The sequence below is a fragment of the Solea senegalensis genome, linkage group LG7, assembly GCF_019176455.1.
Source record: "Solea senegalensis isolate Sse05_10M linkage group LG7, IFAPA_SoseM_1, whole genome shotgun sequence".
Taxonomy (NCBI): domain Eukaryota; kingdom Metazoa; phylum Chordata; class Actinopteri; order Pleuronectiformes; family Soleidae; genus Solea; species Solea senegalensis.
This window is the reverse complement of record NC_058027.1, coordinates 18,878,317-18,903,802: the sequence shown is the minus strand read 5'-3', so window position 1 is coordinate 18,903,802 and position 25,486 is coordinate 18,878,317. Positions and strand designations below refer to the sequence as shown.

The 25,486-nt window shown below is 40.6% G+C and overlaps 1 protein-coding gene across 9 annotated transcripts in view; it reads right to left on the bottom strand.

Annotated features, from left to right (window-relative positions):
• LOC122772053 (A-kinase anchor protein 13) overlaps positions 1-25,486 on the bottom strand; it is a 90,395-nt gene that overhangs the window by 29,909 nt on the left and 35,000 nt on the right. For 7 of the 9 annotated variants that reach the window (XM_044029708.1, XM_044029704.1, XM_044029706.1 and 4 more), the window contains exons 9-13: positions 25,000-25,085; positions 13,607-13,661; positions 6,223-6,368; positions 3,373-3,728; positions 1,559-1,606 (exon numbers count right to left, since the gene is read on the bottom strand). In XM_044029708.1, the coding sequence (XP_043885643.1) occupies positions 1,559-1,606; positions 3,373-3,728; positions 6,223-6,368; positions 13,607-13,661; positions 25,000-25,085 (691 nt within the window). The remainder of the gene's footprint in view (positions 1-1,558; positions 1,607-3,372; positions 3,729-6,222; positions 6,369-13,606; positions 13,662-24,999; positions 25,086-25,486) is intronic. The other 2 variants (XM_044029709.1, XM_044029712.1) reach the window with 1 other exon arrangement.

The window sequence follows — 25,486 nt, the reverse complement described above, 5'->3', positions numbered from 1 at the left end:
CTGCCAGTATTATTGCATACTACACGGTACAACCATCACATCAATAAATCCAGCCACTGTTGCAGCTTTCTGCTGCTGGAAGATACTGACTGAGTGACTGAGTGACTGGAGAGGGAAGTCATTCACACAATAACATATGGACCTAACAAAACGACAAATGCAAATCAAGCGGCATGTAAATGCCTCCTATTCAAAGTAGAACAGGGTAGGAGCTCTTTGGAACACACACACACAAACACACACAAACAAAGGACCTGAGGGAACTTACTACTTCCACATCAAGACTGTAGGGAGCATCAGGAGGACACCAACTGATGCAAAAGTTGTGATTACTAAGCAGAAAATTAGAGGCTGAGATCAAGATGGCGTGTGAAAAGACGGCACATTTATAATGAAGCTTACACAGTTACATAGAAATCTGATGAGAGTGATGATGTTCTGACAAAACGGGACTTTGGCTCAGAGTGTGTTCAGTAGATCATTAACACCATCAAACACAAATACTGTAAATGTGTGTTCATTTCCTGCTGCCGTGCTGTGGTTATAGTAGCATCAGACAGGAAGTTAACTTGATGCAAAATTGTTTCCAAGAAATGATCAACGCAATGTAAACATCGTTTTTACAATGTGACAAATGTGGCTCAGGAAGAGCAGAGGCCTTTGACAGTAAGTGACATAGTGACTGTTAACTATATCCAGAGAGCCAATGATGGCTGATATTAATGGTCATGATTAGCTGTATTAGCAAATACGGTGTGTTCCCTGCATTTTAAATGTTAAAAATGCAGAAGTCTATGTTAAGCCAATGCTAATGCAGCTCAGAACATCTCAAAATTCAAAGGATATTAGTAAAAATATGCAGTTATAAGCAGAAATGTTTTAGTACCCTTAGAAATGCAATATCACCCTATAGTTTTGATATAAACAAAACTCTGAGTTCAGCATTCATCAAAACTAATATAAAGAATTAGGTAGGGTGTAGTATAACATTTAAGAATATGTGATAAGTAAACATTTCAAAGATCTAGGATCCTCTCCAGTGCTTCACTGCAGTCATACCACAACAGGCTGAAACCTGAAGTGTGAATGCTGCTACAGGTACAAGACATTCTTCATATTCAGCAACCTTCGTTTCAAATCCAAAGTGCAGTTTGGCTCAGGCTACAGAGCTGACCTCCAACAAATCTCCCATCCTGTTTTCACTGCTGTGGGACACTCTAGGACTGAATTCAAAACTCCACTGATGTCTTGAAAAATTCCCTATGGGAACTTGTTACTACATTAAAAAAACCCGTTCTCAGTCTCTGGCAGAGACGGTTCTGTGCGCTTCCAGAGCCAACTTCCTTCTTTCTGTGTGGTTGCTTGTTATTACCACTGCCATAGCACATCATGCACACGCCAAAAAGTGAAAAGAGCAACATTTTTTAGAGCGGTAGCCTGCAGGGATGGAGCACAGTGCAGCACTTTGTCCTGCATACATTAAAAAGTATTAGGTCCACAAAGGCTACACATAAAGAGGCTTTTGCATTACATGTCATCTATACAGATTTATTAATACCTTCTTCTGTGAAAGGTCAGCTTCCCTTCACCCAGGTTAGAGATGGAACTGGAGGTGATTGATGGGATGGAGACAGGAAGTGGATGATGTGTGAGATGATTTGGGATATGAGGGGATGGCAGTTCATGAAGAGCATAATCAAACAAAGCACACATCAATTTGACCTAATCATGAGTCTATGATCCTCACTGAATACAGCTCTAAGGCTATGAGTCACATTTATCATGAGCCTTGATCTTGAAGGTAGGATCAACATTTTGGGAAATAAACTTTCTTGCCAACAGTTTGACAAGAAAGTTGATAAAAATCTGATACGACTCTCATGTCTATGATCAAGCTAGGAAACCAAAAAAAAAAAAAAAATCACCTACTAACACATGTAAAGGTGTGTGACGAAAATAAAATCAAAGAGTGGTTATTTTATATTTTACCAGGTGGTTATAAGTGCACAACTCTCCATACAAACATAAATGTGGACTTTATTTTCCTTTTATGCTAATTTATAAAGTAACTGACAGCAGCTTCTTATTAATCAGACAGAGGAGCTTTTCTCACCAACAGACAAACAATCACATGCTCATTGCTCATTATTCCTTTAAGGTGTGACAAAACATTAGAATGGTAATGTTTAAATGGTAATCAGATACAGGAAGTGATGACGCCACGTATGTCTCACTGACTGACATCATTTTAAGCCCTTATCAGTCCCTCATCAGATTTGGCAGACCGTTTTGTTGCAATGCATTTTTCTGTGTCATTTTTTTGCAATTCTAGCAACTGTCTGAGCTAATTAGATCTAAATATCAGCAGCCTCATAATGACTACACTTCCAGTTTTTCAGTTCCATGTTATTATGGATATATTTGATAAACAATTCTTACCAGCTAAAATTGAAATTTAACTCACATCAGTCTGTCAGGTTAAATTAGTTGTTTCTGTTACAAACACAAAATTGACCCAATTCAATTCTTCTTAGAAAACAGTGTTTTCTGTGAAGACAGACATGAACTGAATTTTCGAGGCAGAAGCAAGTGGCAGAGAGGCGCAGCCCAGTAAAAATCCTGGTTATGGTGAGAGTATCCGCAGCTCACTGTCTGTCTGTGGATGTTCAGAGGTGCTGCTGAATGCAACATGTGCTGGCGTAAAACAGTATTGTCTCGTCTTGCAGGCCAAACTTTTGGTCTCGACCCACTGTCTGAGAAAAACAGATCAATGATGAATGATCAAACAGCCTCTGTCACGATGGAGGCTGTTTGATCAAGAAAAGACAGGGCAGAGATGAAAGATTGTTGGTGATGGTTGTTTCTGCTGAACTCCAGTATCATAAAAACAGCAGTGGTTTTCACACCAGCATCATGGCACAGGCATTTGATTGCCAGGCACCTACTCTGCTGACATGTCACTGTTCCAGCATGGTTGGTGTGTCAACATGAGTGTCCAATGGTACATGTTTACTGGTGACTACTATACACAAGGCTCCGAGTGTGAACAAGTGTGCATCTTTAAGTGTGTGTTTGCACATGCGTGCATGTGTGTGTGTGTGTACTCATGCAAGCACAAATTTGACAGCTCCCTACCAACATCAGACAAACGGCAACACAGCTGGTCTCACCAGGAGGACAGAGAGGGAGTTACATCAACAAGGCCTAATAATTTAACTGTACTCATCGCATTTACTGACAGCTACTGCCTAACACCAGGAAAACAGCAGCAGCAGTAAAGGTTTGAGAAAACTGGTTCCTCGAAATCAACTCAAAATCCAACATTTAATCCACACAGAAACTCTTCATCTTAACGAATACAATATAACTTACCTCCTCTGGTTCATCTCTGTGTCTCCACCGTTGTTCTTACCAGGGCCCCAGCTGTGGCGGCGAAGAGGTGACAGGGAGCGGTTGCTGTTCCGGAAGAGACAAGAGCGCCGCGGCACCTCAGACACTCTATCTTTGGCTTCTTCTTCAGCTTCTCCTGCTCCTCCTACTCCTCCATCCAGTCCTACAGAGGTAGTAGCCCCAGCCTGGATGACCTCCTCTGGGCTCCAGCTGCAGACCAGTCCCTGGCTGCCCTCAGGACTGGAGCTGGACGGACCCACACTGGCAGTGTCGTCTGTGGAGGAGCAGGAGACAGAAACCTCGCTGGTGCTGTCTCCTCCTGTTACTTGTTCATCGTTCTGCAGACATAAAATAAAAAGTTGATATTATTCTTCAGAAATCCTGCTGCATAGCATTATACAAATACAGGAAACTGTCAAAGTGTATAAGGCATCACCAAAAGGGATGTTTTATCATGCGCCGTGTAACAGCTTCATTAATTCAAAAATGACTGAAGTCAATGCCAAAACGCTAATGAAATTAAGAGTGGTTTGTTAGTTCAAGGACCAGACATGTGTGAAAGTATTTATTTATTTATTTATTTAACTTCAATCTCACATTTAATCAATGCTCTTATCATGAAGAAACTATAATTGGATGCGTTCGTCCTGCTCTGTTAAGAGAGGCACACAGGAAGTGGAACAGTTCACCCTGGATACACTTAACCCAAAATGAGTCGCATAGAATAGAAGCAAAACTCCTTTAATTGCCTCACCTATCACGTTGTATCCATCAGTGTTTCTTCACTGATGCACATGATGAATTAAGTGAATGTTGGAAGAGCTATTTAGCCCACAGGAATGGTCTATAATGAGGACCAAATGGAAAGGCTCTGGGATAATGAGCCAGATCCAATTTATAGCAACACTGACATTAAAGCAAGTACCAATAAATAATGGGTACCATGTAAAAACAAACACTTTTCCATGAATGGTGCAAACAGTGTTTCCATGGTTTATACATCACAGATGCAGGGTGGTCTTGGGGATGTACATTATTTGTCACTTACACTATATAATATAAATCTCAGCAACTGATGCTGTATTATTTATGGTGAAGAGGGCCAGAAATGTGTCCCACTCGTTGCATTATCTTGTATTAGTCTTACCTGTCTGACAGGTCTACAACATAAGCTGAATGAAACTGTAGAATGTGATTTGGCCTGGGTCTGGTGGGAAAGGGCTCATGTTTGTGTGCGCACACACACACACACACACACACACACACACACACACACACACAAACACACAGGTTTAGGATAGTTCATTTAGTGCTAATTTGTAGGTGTGGGCTTTAACTGGGACTATTGTGCCGCCAGCTGCAGTGTGAGAGTCAAGCATAGAGCTGCTTCTGTTGAAAGAGCAGGGATGAAAGATCTGCTTTATGCAGCGCGCACAACTTCCTCTGGGAGTGAGAGAAGACATGGGTTCATTTGTGTGTGTGTGTGCATGTCAGGCTGCTTCTAACTGCAGTGTATGTTTGAGCTTTTCATTTTATATTTTAGGCATTGAGATGACACTCACATCCTTATACACCGTAATTAGTGAGCATGTTACATTCCAGTGAAACACAAGAGTTACCACACTGGAATACAAGGGCCTAACCTTCAGCTTCACACTGTAAAATCCCAGGCAGCTGATATTCATTGTGCTGACTTTTTCCACGGTTGTTTACAACAAAATGATATATGGTTCACATTACCATGAGCATGTCTCAAGTGCTCGACAACAATGAGAAATACAAGTATTTCAACTTTAACCAAAGGGCGCCTGGCTTCAAACAAACTTTCAATACCAGCTGAGTGACAGAAGGGACCAGGGCTGCCACTTCTCCAGCAACAGCAGCAGCATAGAGCTACTGGTTTAAAAAGACACTTAGAAGATGTTTGGCAACTGAGCCTTGGCTGCTGATGAATAAAAAGCCAAGCACACAGACAAAATAGCTACTTCATATGTAGCATATAATCCTAGAGGTCTAGTTACAGAGGAAACGCATATTATCTTCTCACTGTTCAACATAAATGTGCTGCCTGAATTTACAGTTGGAAAGTTTGTGTAATTCCTGTAATTTACACATTTGATTACTATCTGGTAATCAAATACAAATATGTGCATAAAAAATTTGTGTTTTCATTTATTTTATATTCCAGCAATTTGAGTCTGCTCGTCACAAATGAACATCAAGCAACCATTTCATTTAAATAGGTAATTGTGGTGCAGCAAAACACTATAACAAAATAGGTAATTGGCTTTAAAGTTTTGATTGATCAGTGCATTTTTGGCTTTGTTGAAAAGCCTTAAAAGATAAATTGAAATTTCATCTTTTTAAATGACATGACAGATGTTTTAAGAAAATCTCAACATTCATGTTCAAGAAGTAGATGCAGCTGAAGAGGATGGCAAAATGAGTGTAGTTAGACCATATTCATAACTTCTGTACCGCAGAGGTGTTTTCTAAAGAATTAAAACAAGTTCTAAGATTTTTCTTTTCGCTCCATACAAACAACAAAGGAATCATTAAAACGGAATACTTTTGGTGTGTGGAGAAAGCAAGGCATCTGAAAGATCATCGCTTTGCAGATTTGAGAAACACTGATCAAGATTTTTTGACTTATTTATGGACCAAACGAAAAAATTGGCAAATTAATCTATTGTGAAAATAACCGTCCTTTGCAGCCTTAGATGCAAGACTTGGAACATGTGAAATATGGAGGAGCCTTCAATTCCTCCTGGAGTTGAAGCTTCCCACCCAACCCCAGCTACAAATAGAAAATCTACCAGAAGTGGGTCAGACCTTTCGGAGGACGCTGTCATATCCTGGATCTGTGTTAAGGAAGCTTTCTATATCACTGCCAGAATCTCTGTGAGATGTGGAGGGACAACTGGTGGTACTGTCTGTCCTACTGGTCAAACTTGGAAATGCTGAAGACTGTGAGGATCCTGAAAAAAACAAACAAACAAAAAACAAGCATTAAATCTTAAATGTTGGAAGTTGACAGTGTAAAGCAAGAGGAGGAAAGAAAACTGGGAAACAATGCATCAGAGACAATCAGGAAAACATTATGGTTGTGTGATTTATTCCATGTCAGAACGTTCCATGTCATTTCTCAATAACAGCACTCTGCTGTTTAACTGGGAAAAAAAAGGTTTCCAAAACAATATGTTTTCATTCCCTGGTCTGAAACACAAGCACCTCTGTTAGACATCCATGTCGGAATTTGACAAGGTGTGAAAAGCCTGGCGGATCAATGGCCAACTGTCCTGACCACAGCCACCTGTGTTGAATCACAAAAGGTAAACAATTACTGTTTGTGTGCTCTAACAGCTTTGAGGGTGAAAAGAGAAGAAAAGAGAAAATGATGCTGATGCTTTACCAAGAACACCAAAAACGATTTTTCTGTCAGGGCAGCGTCACATATTCACCCTGGGTTTTAAGTTTTTTTTTTTAAATACTTTTGCAGTATTTTGCATTGGATTGGCAGCCAGCAGTAATTTACACTTCAGTAGACAAGTGTCTTGTGAGGATCATTTTAGGGCTGGGCAATATGGCCCAAAAATGTGTCATGACAAGAATAATTATCATGATGAATATCAGATCACAATATTAGTAAAGATTGATTTTTGCTCCTAAGGGAAAGTTAGAGAAAACTGTTGAATGTGATTTAAAAAACACAGAGAAAAGTCCTCATAAATCAAAGTATACAGCATGTGTTCAAGCTCACAGTGTGATATACACTGACCTTTTGTTATACTGCCATTGGGAAAAAAAATACACTGAAAATGATTGCCCTGCTGTGGGTCAGCTGTCCATATCACGCACACATTTTAGAGTCTTTTCGCAAACATCAGCCACATTAATGTGCACTTCACTGGATAACTCTTCTATCTGAATCACAGCCAGGAAAGTATTACATTTAATATCTTAAAGGCACAAAAGCAGCTGTAAAACCACTGGTCTCATGGTAAACCCTTGGCCTGAAGGCCCAGCTCAGTGCATCTCAACAAGCACAGATACTCAATAACCATACAGCAGCAAATGACATTCAGCAGCAAATGACCAAGGGCCATTTCTAAGTGAACATACACAAACTTCACATATATATATATATATATATATATATATATATATATATATATATATATATATATATATTCTTAAGCCCCCCTTAGTGAATAAAATGCAATCCGTCTTCACTTCTGCAAACAGTACAGCAACTCTTATGCAACAAGTTTGATAGCTACAATTTTTTGTACATGTAAGGACATGCACTGATAATAGAGGACCTAGACCCAGACCTAAAAGAGGAAGACTGTACTGAGCCACAAATGTGCTGTACTGCAATAGGCTTACTTTAGCCAGCTGCCAAGAACAACTGGATGAGATCATTGCACTGGGTTTGTTATTTTGCGTCATTTCTCATGTCCATTTTCTGCCTGAGGAGGAAGTTGTTTTTCATCCCTAAGGAAAATTTTACATTGACTCCAGTTCATGTGAACTGGAGGAAGTTCCGTTTGTGTCTGCATGTGTGTGTCCTGTATGTGCATGCATCCAGTAACAGTGCTCACGTATCTGTGAGGCTACGTGTTTTTAATGAGGCACTAAAATATTCTTGGTTATACCGTAGTCGCTTTGCAAACATACATAGAAAAATATAAATCACCACCAATGTTTATTGATGATTGAATCAAAATTGATTTATTGATTAGGAAATCACAATTTTACCAACTGCAAAAACTATATGAAACCACTCTTGAGAGATGGCAGGACAGGGATAGATGTAGGTGCAGATGAATGAAGCAGAGGTAAAACTGAACATGGCAAACATGCATACATATGAACCTACGTACCTACTGCATGTGCCTACATATGAACCACCATACAGGACACATCTACATATATAGATACAAAAAATGAGGTCGGCCAGATAATATCAGCACTTACAGATAAATCCATATTTATTTTTGTCACTGGGGAACTTTTGTCACATATTATTATTTTTCCCTGTATTTTCTAAGAACGTGGGAGGTTTAATTTGATGTTGGTGACAGCAGCCAGTCTGTCACTATAAAAAGCTGAGGAAACACCAGGAGTGGAGCACACTGGATAATACAGCTGAGGTCTGAAAAACACAAGCTGTGTCTGAATACGCAGGGCAGGTCCTTTTGTACAGGCGACCTGAATTAGCTCATGATCAGCTACTATGTGTCCATGTGTATGGGCTGTAACAAAAAGGCTCTGGGGAACCAAATTCAGCCGAGGAAGGACCCATTGGGGTGGGGGTCAGGAGGTGGGAGGAGGGATTACAGAGGGGGTGGTCTAACATTAATATTACAGTACCCGGTTAATATTGCACTAACCGGCATTCAGAAGAGTCAGCAGTTTCAATCGTAAATTCATGTTTCCATACCTGTAGCCCAGACTGTTGAGGTCTTAATGTAATGGCCCCAATGAGGCATGCTGAGAATGCATTTTCATTGATTCTCTTAGGTAATTGCTGGAGTAGAAAGGTCAAAAGTTTAATAGTCCAACAATCCATTTTGTCAAATAATAAGTTAACACTGTACACATACAGGTGCCAATGTATGTAGCATGTTGTGTTTATTAAAAAGACTGTTGCCCAATTACCTCATCAAAGCAGGTGTCCTTTAAATGATCACAGTGCACATGAAAACTACACTGACCTCTGACTGCAATCAGCAGCGAGTATATTATAGTGGAAGTTAATGCAACTGTTTGTTCTGCATTTGTTCTTTTTTCCGTTCTTTCTCATACTGACAAAGGATAGCAAAATGCAAGTGTGTGTGGGTGTGTGTGTGTGTGTGTGTGTATTATTGTATGTGAGAAGTGTAGGTGGATGGCTGGGTTCCTCTCAGAGCACAGCCCTTCACACCAGTCCACCAAAACTAGAAGGGGACTGTGAGCTTTGTCAGCTGTCTCCCATCCTCTCTCTTACAAACACAAACACTCCAACACCCACACACACAAGCACAGTCAAGTGGCACAGCGAACAGGTGTAAAGCCCTCTGATGACTCAGTGGGTGGTTGAAGTTGTGACTGAGAATTTGCTCACACAACTGGAGACATGACATTTATAAATGTGAAATAAGCTGCAGTTTCTACAACTCCACTGAAGTAAAGACGTTATGACCAAAAGCCTTGCCTAGGCCGAGTAGCTATAAGGGAAAAGAGAGGATTCTGATGCCGAGTTAACTCAGGTCAATCCAATTTAGCTTACATGTACATACTGTTACTGTTATGGGTGTTTTCAGTGCAGTTAACATTACGGGTGGGAAATCGCTGACTCATGACATTACAATAACATAAATAAAAAAATGTTGTATATATATCAATATATTACAGGACCATGGCATTTAAGTACATCCCAAAACCTGAGGAATCTGAGGAGTATAAAAAGCTCTATCATCAACTAGCAGGAATTTCTTATTTTAAAATATCAGGTCATAAAATATGTCACTATTGCACTATGAAAATCAGATGTCACAAGTCAGGATGACAGTATATTGCTGTATTGCTGTATTTTGTGCGACATGTTTGGTTCAGTGAAAGGAAGCCAAGCACAGCTCCGGTGATGAAAAGTATGCGTAGTGGGATGAATGCAGCATAAGAGTGTGAGGTAGCGAATGCAGCAGTTAATAAACATCGAAGATAAAGTATCTGCAAGGCGTTCCCGTATCACAAAAACTTGCTGCTGTATATTTTGATAGTTGAGAAAAGTCTTGTCTAAGACGCGAGGCAGGTTAACTTCGTACCATGTTCTTCATGAAACTAGACTGACTTATAGCAAATGTTTACAGTAACCATTAACCACAAACTCTCCAACGCTGAGTACACTGGACACACTTTAAGGTTTCAACAATACAAGCTGCTTCAGCTTCAGCAAGTCTTTTACTACATGAGGACTGAATCAGCTCACAATCCTTTGAATCAAACTTCTGCTGTCATTACTAGCAACCATAATCCTCAATTGAGAGTTTTGTCTTACCAGAACCAAGGGTCTAAGGACAGATAATATCATTATGTGTGCGGACTGTAAAGTCTACCAAGGCAAACGGTGATTTGTGTAATTTGGGTAATATAAATCAAATTGATTTCATGTTGCCATGTGCTGTTCATTGTCTGTTTGTTTAAGCAACACACGGACTAAATTAAACATAAAATGTGAGGTGCTTGAGAAACGTTATTCCCGTTATGAAAGCTCCCTACAATTTTGTCAAGAGGCTGCAGGGATGTAGCCTCTTATTTTCACTGAAATAAAAATCCATCCTCTGCTATTTTCCTCACATTTCAGACAGCACACTTCACCAAGCTATATAATTTAAAAACTTCACTTAGAAGCACGTAGAGCCACCATTTACCATTTTATCTTTGCGTTATCTCTGTTATTTTTGTCCTGAAAACATGGCACATCCAAAACTGTCTTATTCTATACAAACACGGATGACTGAATTGAGCGGAGCATAACAGAACTCATATTTATGCATGAGAAAAGCAACATTAAAAAAAAAAACGATAGCCGAGTAATGCAACCTCAGAAAGACAGGAAAGCTGAGGCCTTCAACAAACGCGTTCACCATGGGACGCTGGTCTAGGTCAACCGTGAGTCACAAGCCATGTTCTGTGCACATCAAAAGAAGCTTTTCATTTGGGGGTTTGTCAAATGACGTTCCTGTATTCAGTCACCACATTGAGGTGCTGTGACTTGAGGGCTGTTGTTGAGTCATGACTTTGTTGCTGCATCTGCTCTTTGAAGATCCCACTGTGCCCATTGTATTATGTAAGGCTGCAGTTTGTAACGTTTGGTTACTTGGTTATTTTTGTTGATGTAATTATTCTGCGTCTACATGAAAATAAATCATGCGAAAACAGTTCATGGGTTTTTCTTTGTGTGCTCTAACCTTTTTGCAACCGTCTTGATTCACTAGCACAGATCTTTCTCTTCCTCACCATGTGACAGATCTGTTTTCCACACACATTAAAGGCAGTTTTGCTCTCAGTCTGATCCAGTTTATCGATCTGTTGGTCTTTTTTTTATCCTTATTGAGGCTGGTCTCTGTCTATAGTGACTCATCTTATGGAGGTCAAAGAATCATTCTTCTTGTCTGGCGGCGACTATTCCCGTGATAGAGACAACATCTAAGAGTCATTCCCCATATAATGACTGAAACATACTCACAGCTGCAGTGGCAACAATCAGCTGTTTGCTCTGATGACAAGAAAGCTCATGTTGTTTTTAGAGGCTCTGGGGATGGCAACGGCTGTCAGTTGGTCAATCAGTACAATACTCTGTAACATCTTGACAAATCCTACAGGCATGAAATGTTGCACTTGCACAGTTCCCCAGTGCATAAAAAGAATTCACTCTGATGATCGCAAACAACATGAGGTCCAACGTTTAATTTGTCTAATACTGGAATATACTCAATTAGTCTGTATTTACAGTCACTTCCTGATTTAAAAGCCAGTCCGCTCATTTCCAGTACGCTGTCAAATTAAAGAACAGAGTTTAGCAAAGGCTAAGCACAGAGGTCCCCTCATGATACTTTTTAATTTTAGGCCACATTGAATCTCTCAGGGACTAAAAGATCTACTAAAAAACAATGTTTTTGATCAATATCACAGGTAACTAACGTTACCTTAAAAAGTCCAAGTTTCTCCTTACAAATGACCAGATGCTATATTTAGCGCAAATTGTAAGTGCCGCTACGTGCATATATACACAATGTGTTTTGTGTTGATTAGCATGCATTAACATGCAAAACAAGCAGGACGGTGACCCATAGCAACTGACAGGGCTGTCATGTTAACATTTTCATTGTGAGCATGTTAACATGCACACACACACAAACACACACACAGGTTTGCACAGTCTTCTTAGAACATTGCATTGACTTCTATACATCAAAACAGCTGAAACCCTACCACAACTTTATCCCTAACCATAACCAGTTAATGCCATAAACTAACCTTAACCTAACAATTCAAATTTTAGCCCAAAACATAACCAGTTCTTCAGAAATTAGGTTCTACCTTATTAGGACCAGGTTTTTTGTCTCCATGGGGACAACTAGTCCTGAAAATAGCAGTTTTTGTGCAAGAAAAGGCCCTAAAGAGTAAACAAATGCCAGTATGCACACACACTTGCAGCTTCACTGTCTCAAAGGGGCACTTGTTTCTTGTTAGACTTATCGACCACTGCAAGACAGTTATGAAAAAAGCAAAACATAAACCATTCAATGCATAAACCTCCACTATAGTTTTCAGTTTAAGTACAGTTTAAATGAGAGGAACTGCTGCTGAGCTGAAACACATCTCTTACCACATGGTTTCTACTGTCTATCCTACTGTTTCTCTGTGACACCACTGGCCTTGACATTAATTAGTTATGTTACATGTACTGGATCTCTTCCAGAAACTACACAGGGTCAAGTGGAATACAAAAATGTTCAGTCTCTTCCACCCTGTGCAGTCGTCAAAAATATGTATCAAATCACTGAAGTGTTTATGGCGTGCATCCACCTCCTTGTGTGCATGCTGTTTGAGCACGAAGCACAAACAACATACAGAGCTACAGTAGAGTCAGATGATAAACAGACAATCCCAGCTATTCATCACAGTTTCAATGCATAACTTCTTCATGTTCTGACGCTATGAACCACTGGCCCCAGTCAGCTGAATCACATAAACATCACCCTATTACTTTATTTGTCTTTATATGTCAACATTCAACAACGACATTCAGCAAAATATGTTATAGCATGGGTGACATATTTGGCCTCTCTGTCTGCCACAGAGGCCACTGGGCTACAAAACTGAAAGGCTGCTGAATAAAAGCAGAAGATCAAATGGTACTGTTTTGCGTCAGTGACATTCAAATAGACTGTTTGAAGAGTCACTGGGCCAAACATAAATTTACCATCACTTCAAAGAAATGGGCTTAATGATACAAGGGGCATAAACATTAATGCATAAATGACCCAGGGTAACACATTTGTCACTGATGGGAAAGTAATCCTTGCAGTGCGGCTCATAGCAACATACATAAATCACCTTCCATTGAAGAAACAAAGTCAGAATAATGTATAAATAAGCAGTTGAAATTTATAGCACCAACAAGTCCAGCAAGTTTGGATTATTTGTGGGTAGCGTCGACTCTTACCTGAGTGCTGCGTGCTGTAGGGCTGATGGAACGTTGCCTCTTTGTCTCGGTGGATCTACAGAGAAACAGGAAGACACTGAATCAGCCTCTGCAACATGTGACTGTCACCCACCAAGAAATAATGATGCAGACCGACACACCGTGTAGGAAGTGTTGCTCAGCAAGCAGGACGGGAGGCAACGATAAGACACTCTTTTGAAAGAATCAGGCTTAAGAGGACTCACAGGATTTAGCAGCTACACTCCAGCCCCATCTCCAAGGGCAACTGTTTGCAAAGATCTAACTTTGGCCTGTTATCAGCCTTTAGAACTACCAGTCACACTGACACCCACTCAAACACACTGACACACACACACTGCCTGTCAGAGATCTGTGGTTGGCTGTAAACACACAACGCTGGGGCTCTGCTTCCTCTGTGGTCTAAATGTCTATAAAACAGCTGTGTGTGTGTGTGTGTGTGTGTGCGCGCGCGTGTTTGTCTGTGTGTGTGTTTGTCTGTGTGTGTGTGTGTGTGTGTGTGTGTGTGTGTGTGTGTGAGAGAGAGAGAGCTGGTTTTAGCTACAAAGCCACAGGCAACACCCACCCCCTATCCCTGATGTGACTGACAGCTCTGAATGTGAAGCTTATGGAGACTCAGAGGAGCTCACTGTGTTTTAATGAGCTCCATCAACGAGACGCAGATAAAGATGATGAGCTTTTGCCTTTAAATGTGTCTCTCATACAAACCGAATGAACCGAAAACAGATAAATAATCTATTAACAGACTCTCTTTGCCACAACCAAGATCATCAGCACCATTACAAAAGCTTCACAGGCTGAAAGCACGGCTTTGTTTCACAGCTCATGTGATTTCTGGACTGCAGCCAAAGCCACTGTAGTACAGAATGGATGCTACTTTCTTTAAGATGTTTATTTTCTGTCCACAATCAACAGCTTGTCATCACCTGACCACCGATCTTACTTCTTGAATTTGACTCCTCCCCTTCATGATCTTTCCCCATTTATCTCTGATTTATCTTTAAAATGTAAGATGTTCCCTGAGATGTAAACATGTTCAAACTTCTGTGTCAGAGGAAGCAAAAGCACAACATCATAAGAGTAACAGAACAGAGGAGCAACTACTGATTTTTCAAATATTTGGGAAAAAAACTTTTTTGCTTTCTCAGATAGTTAGGTGGATCAGTGGGTTGATACCTCTCTGACTACGACTACTTGCTTTTTTTTTAACACAAAACCAACCAGCAATCTTACGTGTGTAAGTATGTGTTTACAGAGTAATCACTCCACCTCCTCCTGCCCAGGCAACTACAGAAGTAATTGATTTATTTCAAGGCTATAAATGAATATGAAGGACTGAATACTAAGTCAGATGAAGGGGATTACTGATGTGGAATACAATAACGACCCATGGGTTGTTAACATGTCATTGCGCTACTTTGCCTAATCCTCATTACGGTGGAAAGGCAGACAACAACGTGTTCCCGGAACCTTTCACCCCAATTCTATGTTGTGAGGGACAAACAATATTTCATTTGGTCATTTATCGATCACACTGCAATTCGTTTTTTACATGATGCTGACATGTCTATTTCAGCTTCCACTGCACGAGTACTTTAATTGTCAGAAAAAAATGAATTCCCTTCAAAATTTCCCAAAGCTCAGTTACCTCAATTATTTTTCACACCGGCAATCAATTTAAGTTTCTGTGAAAGACGATAAAAGTGGTAAATTCGCACAGCTGAGGAGCTGCAAGCAGAAATATTCAGTGTTTCTGCTTGATAAAGAAAGTGCTGAATATAATGGCAATTTCCATCAGCTCTAGACCTCCCTTCAAATACAAAGTTCTTTTCAATCTTTTCATTGATAAATCCTGCAATTACCCTCTCACTCTGAGTAGCAATGTTCTTCAGTCCCACAAAAGATTCTGCCCACCTACACACTACGACAGTGTCGAAAAGAAGCAAGTCGACGCTTAATAAAAAATATATTAATCAAAGATCTAAGACGGTGGAAGATGAGTGAGCTCCTAATGACTAGCAAGACTGAGCCTCCCAGAATGCTTTGGGGGAGAGGGGGCTGAGTACAGCTTCTAAACAACTAACCCTTTGCTGCCCCAGGGCAGATTATTGTCAAGCCTGCTGAGAGTCAAAGAAATACTGTGCTTAAGTGTTTGTGTGTATGTGTATGTGTATGTGTCCTTTTTCAGGGCCAGTAGTTCTCATGGAGACCAAAACCTGGTTCTAATGAGGCAGAACCTTATTTCTGAGGAACTGGTTAATTTTAGGGCTAAGATTTGAATTGTCCAATTCAAATGAATAGAAGTTAGTGCAGTGTCCAATGAAGAATAGCCATGCAAACCTATGTGTGTGTGTGTGTGTGTGTCCACGTTTGTGTCTCCAAGCCTTGTGCATTGCCACAAACACACAGATGACTATACCAACTGTCGCATGTGTATGGCCCCCCATCAGCCAACAGTGTCCAGTACACGCACACACGCCACAATCTGACTCATGCTCCTTGATTTCACTCATCGCGCTTCACACAGCAGCGCAATCCCACATGCACAGTTGCATGAACAGATAGCATGCACAGCTGTGTTCAGATATCAAACAGAGCCCCAATGTGAGAGAACAAACACGCTGACGAGGAAAGATTAGCTGGTCACAGCGGGCTCTAGCCTAGGACACGCGGACAACCCGACACACGCGCCTGGGCTCTGCTCGAAAGTGAAAAAGATTGCTGGGCATTGCAAGAAATTACAAACACCTATAAGGGGGGGGCAGTGACAGCAGAACTTCAAACAGAGAGAGAGGATCGAAAATGAAATACAGTCTGACGCCAAAGTAAAGGAAGCAGCAGCTCTGGGTATTTTCATAGACTGTTTGCCCACTGTGAACTACCAGAGAGGCTTCATTGTGTTTTTAGCACTGATCACACTATGGACTCAACGCTAAGGCATGATGGAATATGAAGTGATACTTAATCTAGACAGTATAGCAGGTAATACTTGCTGTTAAAACGCTACAATATTTCATACACTTGGTGATACACAGGACTGAAGAGTGACGGAATACAGCTTAATTTGAATGTATAATCTCCAATTTCAGACACAGCGTCAACTTTTTCAAATACAGTGTCAGTGATTTATTTTTTTTAAAGACGTGAACTGGTGTCTCTGACCTTCACAGCTAAAATGCCTTTTTTTCAACAATTACAGCATGTTGAAGCTGTTTTTATGGCTTGTTAACCTAAAGCTAAAGCCTACAGCCTCAATACAGTGTACTTTCCTGCTGGCAAACATAGACTCCATCAGACCTGGTATTCACATCCATACTGAGTGATTCAGTCATGGGCAAAGCACGCAAAGTACAGGTCTGAACATTCCTAATCGGTCTTGAAAGTGTCATCATAGAAGACACATTCACAGGTGGTTTGAGGATGCATTTGGCAACATTCCTGCGCATGCATGTTACCCTTCATCAGGACATTTTATAGATCTCAGGGTGTATTTGAATATAGGGTGGGGATCTAGGATGTATTTTAATGTCAAGCGTGGTGTAGTCAAGCTTTCGGAAACTCAAATTTGTTGAAAAACAGTGAAGTGAAGAAGTACAGAAAAAAAACAACTGTGCATAACCTTCACAATACAATGTAATAAAGACAGTCACTAATCGAGCTGCAAACCTGTGCTGGTATGAGTCGGATGCTGTGCTTTGTATTGTTGAAAGGTGTGACCATGTTAGTATGCTGCCTTCTTTGCCAGGTCACTCTTGAAAAAGAGATTCTCTCAATTAGGTTTTTAACCTGGTTAAATAAAGGATATATATTTCCTGAAATAAGCTCTTAGGGAAAAAAGATAAACAGGGCTGGAAATATAGTAAGATCAATGTGGCGGTAAATGTGTTTTGTTCAATACAAACCAAATAGTATAAGGTATGAGCCAGCCAGCCAGCCAGCCACACATTCATTAAGCAAGTGCTTCAGCCAGTTAGCAGGTCTGCAACAAGGTCAGTCAGCCAGAGAATGAGGAACCAATCCCCCCTCTGAAAGCTGGTATCCTGGACTCGGAACAGCCCAGTGCATATTTGTAGTGTCGCGGGAATCCAAACGGTGCCCAGTAAAAACACATCTGGTTTAAAAATATAAAGGCAGGCGAGTGTGAGTCTATGCTGGAGCAGGCAGGATTTGGACCGCTGCCTTGTTTCTAAACAGGCAGGCGGCCTGAGAGGTTACGCAGCATTGAAGGATGCCATGACTGACTGAATGACTGTTTCCAGGCAGGTATGTGTACCCAGTTTGATCCCTGAGGGCGGCTAATGGCAGGCCTGAGGACAAGTCTATTCTCTCTTGCACCTGAGAAAGGCTCTGAATTCAAATCACCTTGGCGGGAAACAAGCACACAGAAAATCACTTCTGAAGTTATCTTTCAATTGAAAGCATTGCCACTAACCGTCCCAGATAAGCACGGTGCACCAGCAAAACTGACAAGGAAAGTTTTTCTGCTGAGGAACATTTCAGGGTGAAGGAAACATAATAATGAACTAAATCATGGTCCTGTGGTTTTTGTAATCAACATGAGACTTGTTTTTTGAAATTAGTTAGAATCATTCTCAGATAATGTCGCAGATTAGAGCAATTAGATATAAACTCTGGATGGAAATAAAGAACAGCAAATTAGAGATTGATGTTATTTTCTGAATAGTGTATACATATGTGCTGAAGCCACACATGCCTATATATGTGGTTGTCCTATGGTAGTTAGTGTGAAAGGCTAACTTCACTAATTCACAGTTACTGTTCTTGGTAAGCGAGGTAATGATGTGTTTCGTGACTCAAAGCCAGGAGAGATGCTGGGATGTGAAATGTTGGTTGGAATGAAGTCACTTGGCCAAATGCCTGTTTCCATCTGAGGCCAGAGGAAACCGTTAGCCTGGCGCTGCATTTTTCCCACACCATCCCATCTCTCTCACTTTCCCTCTTCCTCTCTCCCTCTCTCTCTCTCTCTTTCACTCACATCTACAACACACACACGCACGCACACACAAATCCGTGCCATTTCTACCCCAGGGTAAAAACAGGGGCTGACATCACACACAAGTTTAGAAAGTGACGAGAGACTAAAGAGAGGTGTTGCATACACCAGAGCAATGCACTTCATACAAGATATGTCCTCGCATCCCAGTTCGCTCTGTTCATCATGTAGATTCAGGTAAATGTGATGGCCAAAACGACAGAGGGTGTCCTTTAGATCAGGTGGCGTATTATAATGAAGCAGTCAGTCTGTGTTTATGTCTTAAAGATCCAACGTGTAAGAATTAGTGACATTTAATGCAGTCTGTGGACCCCTAAGCTCACTCCTCCCTATCTCACACACGTCAGGTAACTACGGTGGCCTACGCATATCGGAAACAATGTTGTAGAAACATGGTGGCATAAGATGGCAGCCTCCATAAAGAAAAACCCTCACCTAAAGCACATATAAAAGGCTTATTCTGGGGTTATGAAAACCAAAATAAACCAACTTTTATCAGGAACTGTCTGTGAACTCTGAAGCAGGACTAATATACACACAACCATGTCTTCAGACCAGGGACAGAAGCCTATGTTATAGTATTTTATATAAATATGATTACATTGTTTTATTTTCAATTTATTAGAAACCCCGAACCCCGGAGAATGACAAAAGAACGATAGTGCTTTAGTTTATGTAGCTTGCGTTTTCAACCCGGCTTATATTACCAATTGCTTATCACTTGATTCATAAATGAGATGGATGAGAGGACAAAATGACATGGACATGGCCTGACACACAACTACTCAAACGCACTAGATTACACTTAAATTAAAATTACAAGTCCAACAATAACAGGGCCAGGTCGCCCTCAGTTGAGTATCCCTTCACTAGCAGAATGAAAGTGGACACCGGCGACTGAAAGCCAGACCAGTGTTGTCCCTTGTCATGACATCCACTCATGAATAGTTGCACCTGTGTACCTTTGTCACTTCTTTAGCTTCCTCGTTCGAAAATGTCGTACTTGTACTGTAGCACTGACCTGAAACCGCAAGTTACATAGTCCCAATAAAGGCGATGCAGACCGGCTTTGACAGGGGCGCCATTCACCGTTGGGAGTTGATAAAAATAGTTTTCGGGTGCAATAAAGATCCATTAGAAAATGATTACATCAAACACTTCAAATGGTTTGACACGGAGGTTTACGGTACAGAAACAGGACCTTTGAGTGGCAGAGGTACTAACTTTGTAGTGTGGCAAGTCATTTTAAGATCATCCGTGGACTTAATATTTTGTTTTAGCTTCGCAGTTTGTAAGGGAAGCACTCACTATGCTGACCAAATAATCCCTGTGAAGATCCTTAAACTGTCTAAGCCACATTAAGTTTCATACACAGTTATTCCACTGAGATGGATGGAGTGCAGGCATCTGTCTTGGTGGCACTTACAGCATACTCAAGCAGTGCAGATCCCAAAAAAAAGAAGAAAAAAAAAGACACACTCCACCCCAAAATAATCAGCACTGTGTCTGGAAGGCCACTATCAACAACCATGCAATCACAGCTGTTGATAGAAGAGCAACACAGCAAAACCAGTCACAACATTTCCAGGGAGTAACTACAAGTTTACCAAGCACATTGAAGCACTTTGTGACAGTTATGATTATGTTTCACTTCAGAAAGAACTTTTTTTTTTTCCGCACTTTCTCAACTTTTCAGAATAAGTTTGACCCAGCTTTTCAAAACTACCTGAAAGGCACATAAGCTAATGAGTAACTTTATTAAATATCATTAATTCAACGTAACAGATTATTTCAAACTCACTGCAACTTTTAAATTGTATATCCTGCGTTTGCCCGCAAGTTTTTACTTGTTTGATGCGCTTAACAACTGTTTCCACAGCGCCTGTCAAAATAACTGTTATTACTGCAGCAGCTGAACTATATTACAACACAAAGCAACTTTGCTTGAAAATGCGGACAGGGACCCTACCTTAATCAAAACCACATCCACAGCTCGCTCTCCTTTGGCACAGAGACTATATCTCCGCTTGTGTCGCTCATACATTTTCCGTTAAGTATCCAGAGCAGATTTAATGAACAGAAGGTAAAAATCCAGGGGAGACACTGTGGAGGACAGCCGAAGCCGCCTGCTAAACTTCACATCTGGCCACAGAGGCAGCCCTCTACCAGACTCCAGTGCTCTTCCCTCCCTCCTTCCCTCCCTCCCTCTCTTTTTCCTTTCCTTCTGTCGCCTCTTAACTTCTGCCTGACTCATGCCTCTGTTCTCTCTGTACTCTCTCTCTTGCTTTGAATGAGGCTGTGATTGTCTCTCTCACACACACACACACACACATCCTTTGAATGAACAAAACCAAATCACTACATTGTCACAGTGTGACGGACAAATGAAGGGCATTATTACTTCAGTTAATATTAGACACTGTTCACTGAGACGCTGAGATTCAACACCCCCTGCTGGATGAGGATATACTTAAAGTCACCCTCTAAAGAGCCTTCTGGCTGCGATTGGACCGTTTTCAGTCGATGTCTCCCCAGCTGGATGTGGTGGTGTCTAAAAACGAGTGATTCACAAAACAGTCTATATTCGTCCAGGATGCTAACCATAATAGAATGCATGTACAATACGATGTGTATCCAAAAAATACAGAAGGAAACATTTGAATAACAGTAGATAGCATTCCACTTAAACACACCATTTTATTCTTATATAAATTTGGAACATTTGTCATAATTTCTCACTTATATTCAAGGTTTCTGATATATATCTGCAAGTGTTCCGGCCCCCTGGTTATTGTCATCCATCAGATCTATTGTATTAGGGTGCCCTTATGCTCCCTTACAAAAAACACACTCAACAATACACTTACACTCAATAATTTATGACCAAACAAAACAGAGATAAATCATAAACGTCTGATGAATTTGTATCTCCACCATGTCCCAAATCAATCACACACTCCTTGGTTTAAGAGATCCAACGTGGTGTAGTTGAGCTGCGGATGACATTTACTCTAGATCCATGTGAACGTGTGGCAGTTCCTGCAGTTACTTGGTTGCTCCTGACATGAGGGTCTGATGTGACATCAGTTCCTGGCCACAGCTGGCCAATATCACAAAGCCATGAATCCCAGCAGCCACAAACAAATCAAACCCCTCTCTCTAATCAAAACTGTGACCTTCACAGGGTACCAGGTGTTTTGTAGTTCAGAGAGACACTGCAATCAATCTTGCACAGAAAGTATACACTTTGAACTGTTCTTTAGTGGAAAAAAAAACATCTATCTAATAGTGCTTAGTATACATCTAAAAATGTTGACGTGTCTGCACACACACTTTATAGTCACGTATAGTCGCGTGCGAGTACACGTTGCCTCAGCCTCTGATGAACAACACTAAATCACAGTCTCTCTCTGAAAGATAATTCCACCAACATTTCTCAGTCGTCGACAGCCAGACAGTCAGTTGTCTGCAAATAACATGAAACGGATGTTTCCACCGGTGATTTGACGCCACTTCAGAATTAGATCAGAAATGACACCGTGTTTAATCTCCCTGCAATGCGTCACAATTCCGACTATATACAGTATAACACACCTTCTTCTTTAAACAGAGTTTATTTGAACATAGATAAATATGTATATAGATATATATATATACATATATATACAGTATATATAAAAATACTCAAACTCTGTATCTTGTTGGAACTATTATGTTTGTGCCTTTGGAATGTGACACTCACTCATTTGATGATGAGTTATTTACCTAAAATATTACTAGCATTTGCGCAGCTACTGCGACCCACACCAGTGTTATACAACGAGACTGTGAACGCTGCCACTCCCCACATAAATAAACATCTACATCAGTGCCCAAATGTGTTTACTGAACAGCTCCTGACTGCAGCACATTTCACTCGATAATTACTTTCTTCTTCTCTCCATTATGACACTGTTGCATGGTTTATACGGATCTCATCAAAAGAAAGAAAGAAAGAAAGAAAGAAGGAGTATTTCTTGCTTGTGTTTTATACTCTGGCACATGGACAGGATGCACAGCTGCACATGAAAACCATGTTTTTTCTGCTCTTAAGTGAATTGGAGGCTGCTGTGTCCATTCACTAAAGACGACATCCCCCATTCTCAAATATGAAAGGCAGTCACAGTCACCTCGCCTGCTGAATCACCCAGGACTAAATTATCTGCTGTCTAAACAGCTTACATCTTGTCAAAACAGCAACACTCTTCTTTGTGGTTTTAATTACTTCATTAAACCTACATGTCATTTCAGGCAGTGAGTTGTTGTTGCTGTCTTTTAGATTCAGTTATCCAGTCACTTTTATTCTCTGCTGTGGCAATAACTCACTACCGGGCTTCTTTTTTTATTCACAGCAGACATTATGACATGTACTGACAGGAAAAGCAAAGTGTTGGAGATAATGTTATCGATAGCCCTGTTCAGATCATCTAGGCCAGGAGAGTGTGACAGTGTACACCATGAAATTGAGAAAGGTAAATGGAATGCAGCCATCATTAATTTGATTACTTACACTTATGTTTTTTTATAAATGCCTGCAACAAAAATGGCCTATGCATACACTGTTTTCTTTGTCACACATGTAGTGTGTTCCTCACCAACATGCCTCAGTGCTGCTCATTCTAAAAAAGATTTTAACAGCACCAAAATGCACATTCTCACTGTGGTCAACAGGGCAAGCTCCAGTGACGCCACTGATGCTACATTGCCCTCTGCTGGCAATACTGCCATTCTTCACAGTGCACCCAAACATCTGGCATTCAGAATAAGCAACTGGCCCAGACCACAATCCAGGAATAAGCAGAGAACTCCAGTCTATGGCTGCGGAGGAATCTGTCTGTCAGCAACATTTCAGAGTAAAGTCTGAAATCACATCCATGTGCTCACTGTAGAACAGCCTAACATGACTCCTACAGGATGAGGTGGGGCGATTGTGTTGGATATAATAATGAAGCAAATCGAAAAGTCAAAGGACACCCCAGCAGGAAATATACGCCTTGCTGAATGATTGCACTGACCAAAATTACAAGAAAAGCTGACTAAGCTTAACTCAGACAGAAAGTGTTTCAGACATCCTTAACTTCCTGCAAATCTCTCAATCTTCTTCTCAGCAAATCCTCCCTTCTATTATTCCCCATATTTTAAGAAAATGTTCTTCACATCTATATTGCAAAAAATAGCCAGAGTTCCCTGTAGCTACATACAACAATTAATGATAAATGCATGACAAAGTATCTCGAAAAGCATAAAAAGCCTGATAAATTGTACCCATAAGTTTCTACTATACAATACATACAGCGGCACATCTGAGTAAACTAGAAACAAATAGGAGCCAGTCGACCTTTTTTTTTTTGGAAATGACTCAGGTTTAACTTTGTCATATATCAAGATGCATGTTTTCCTGCAGTCTGACAATGGTAACAGGATGCAGAATAACAGAGTTGTTACGCAAATTCAGAAAATCAGTCACACCCACATTGAGTGAGCGCCGGACTAGAACCAGTACAGTCCTCGACATTGTATCTGCTGAATAAATCCTGCAGTCAATGGGTGCACATTTATTTTTTCTAAATTATGTCTAAAATAGAGGTTTAACTATAGATCCTTTACCTGTTTTGTAGCTCACCACTGTCTGTAATTCTTTGGATTACTTAGCAATGCTTTACCTGCCAGACCTAACAAACAAAAAAAGACCCAGGTTTCCCCGGTATATTATAGTGAACGTGTCTTCTGTTTTGTTTTTCCCCATAATTAGTGTTTTGTGGTGTTTTCTTTTTCACCCTTAAGAATATGAAATGTTCTGTACAACGTGTATTTTCTTCTTTGTCCTGAATTTATGATGCAAACCTCGTTTTCTCTAACACTGGTCAAATCTAAGGCAAACTATTTAAAGCAATGCTATGTGTTTACATCATCAATGAACATTATATTGTGATATATGAAACCTTTGCAATAATTACTGTTATTGTTTTATCACCCAGCCATGCCTGCTAGCATCCATGTTGCTATTGTTTAGCATTAGCTTTCTCACAATTTTAGCACTTGTACACCTGGCATATCACATACACCATGTCCCACTGTTGTAAAATGTCAGTACAAAAGCACATAGACAGACACGCGCACACACACATTCACGCCCCATTTCACCTGAGGTCATACAACAGCTCACGAAACGGGTTAACTGTGTGTTCCCATCTTAGTGCTCGAGGCATGTTTTCAGGCTTTGGTAAACAATGACTCATCTTGAATTTGTGCTCGAATAAGCCACGATGACAACAAAGCAGGGCCTGATAGCTGACGACCTCAGTGGAGAGTCAAAGCTTACCGTGGAGAAGTTGGTTTCCTCTGCTGTGCGCTTTTCTTCAACCCCTGCAGCAATTACACCATCTTCAGACTTGATGACATCTACCACTGGAGAAATGAACACAACAAAATGCAATCACTCCAGAGGCAAAGCCTTCAAACCACAGTGCTCACGGTGAAAGGAATTGAGACTTGTCCATTGTCACTGCAGACACTTTGATGAGACAGACTAATGAAAAGAAGAATGACGTGGCAGATTTGGCTCGTTCGCATTTATTGATAACTAAAAACTTGAGTTCAATTTCTCACTGGGGAAATTATTTTACTGTCAATTCATTTGTCATTTTTTGATTATGGAAACAGAAATCACACTGTCCTGTGATGGTGCTGTATAATTATCCAATTGGAAGGAATCCGTCTTGATATGCTACTTAAATAAACATGACCCAATTTATTTTGGAGGGAGTGGAAATTCCTCAGATACAACCTCTCCATCTACCTTGAATTTG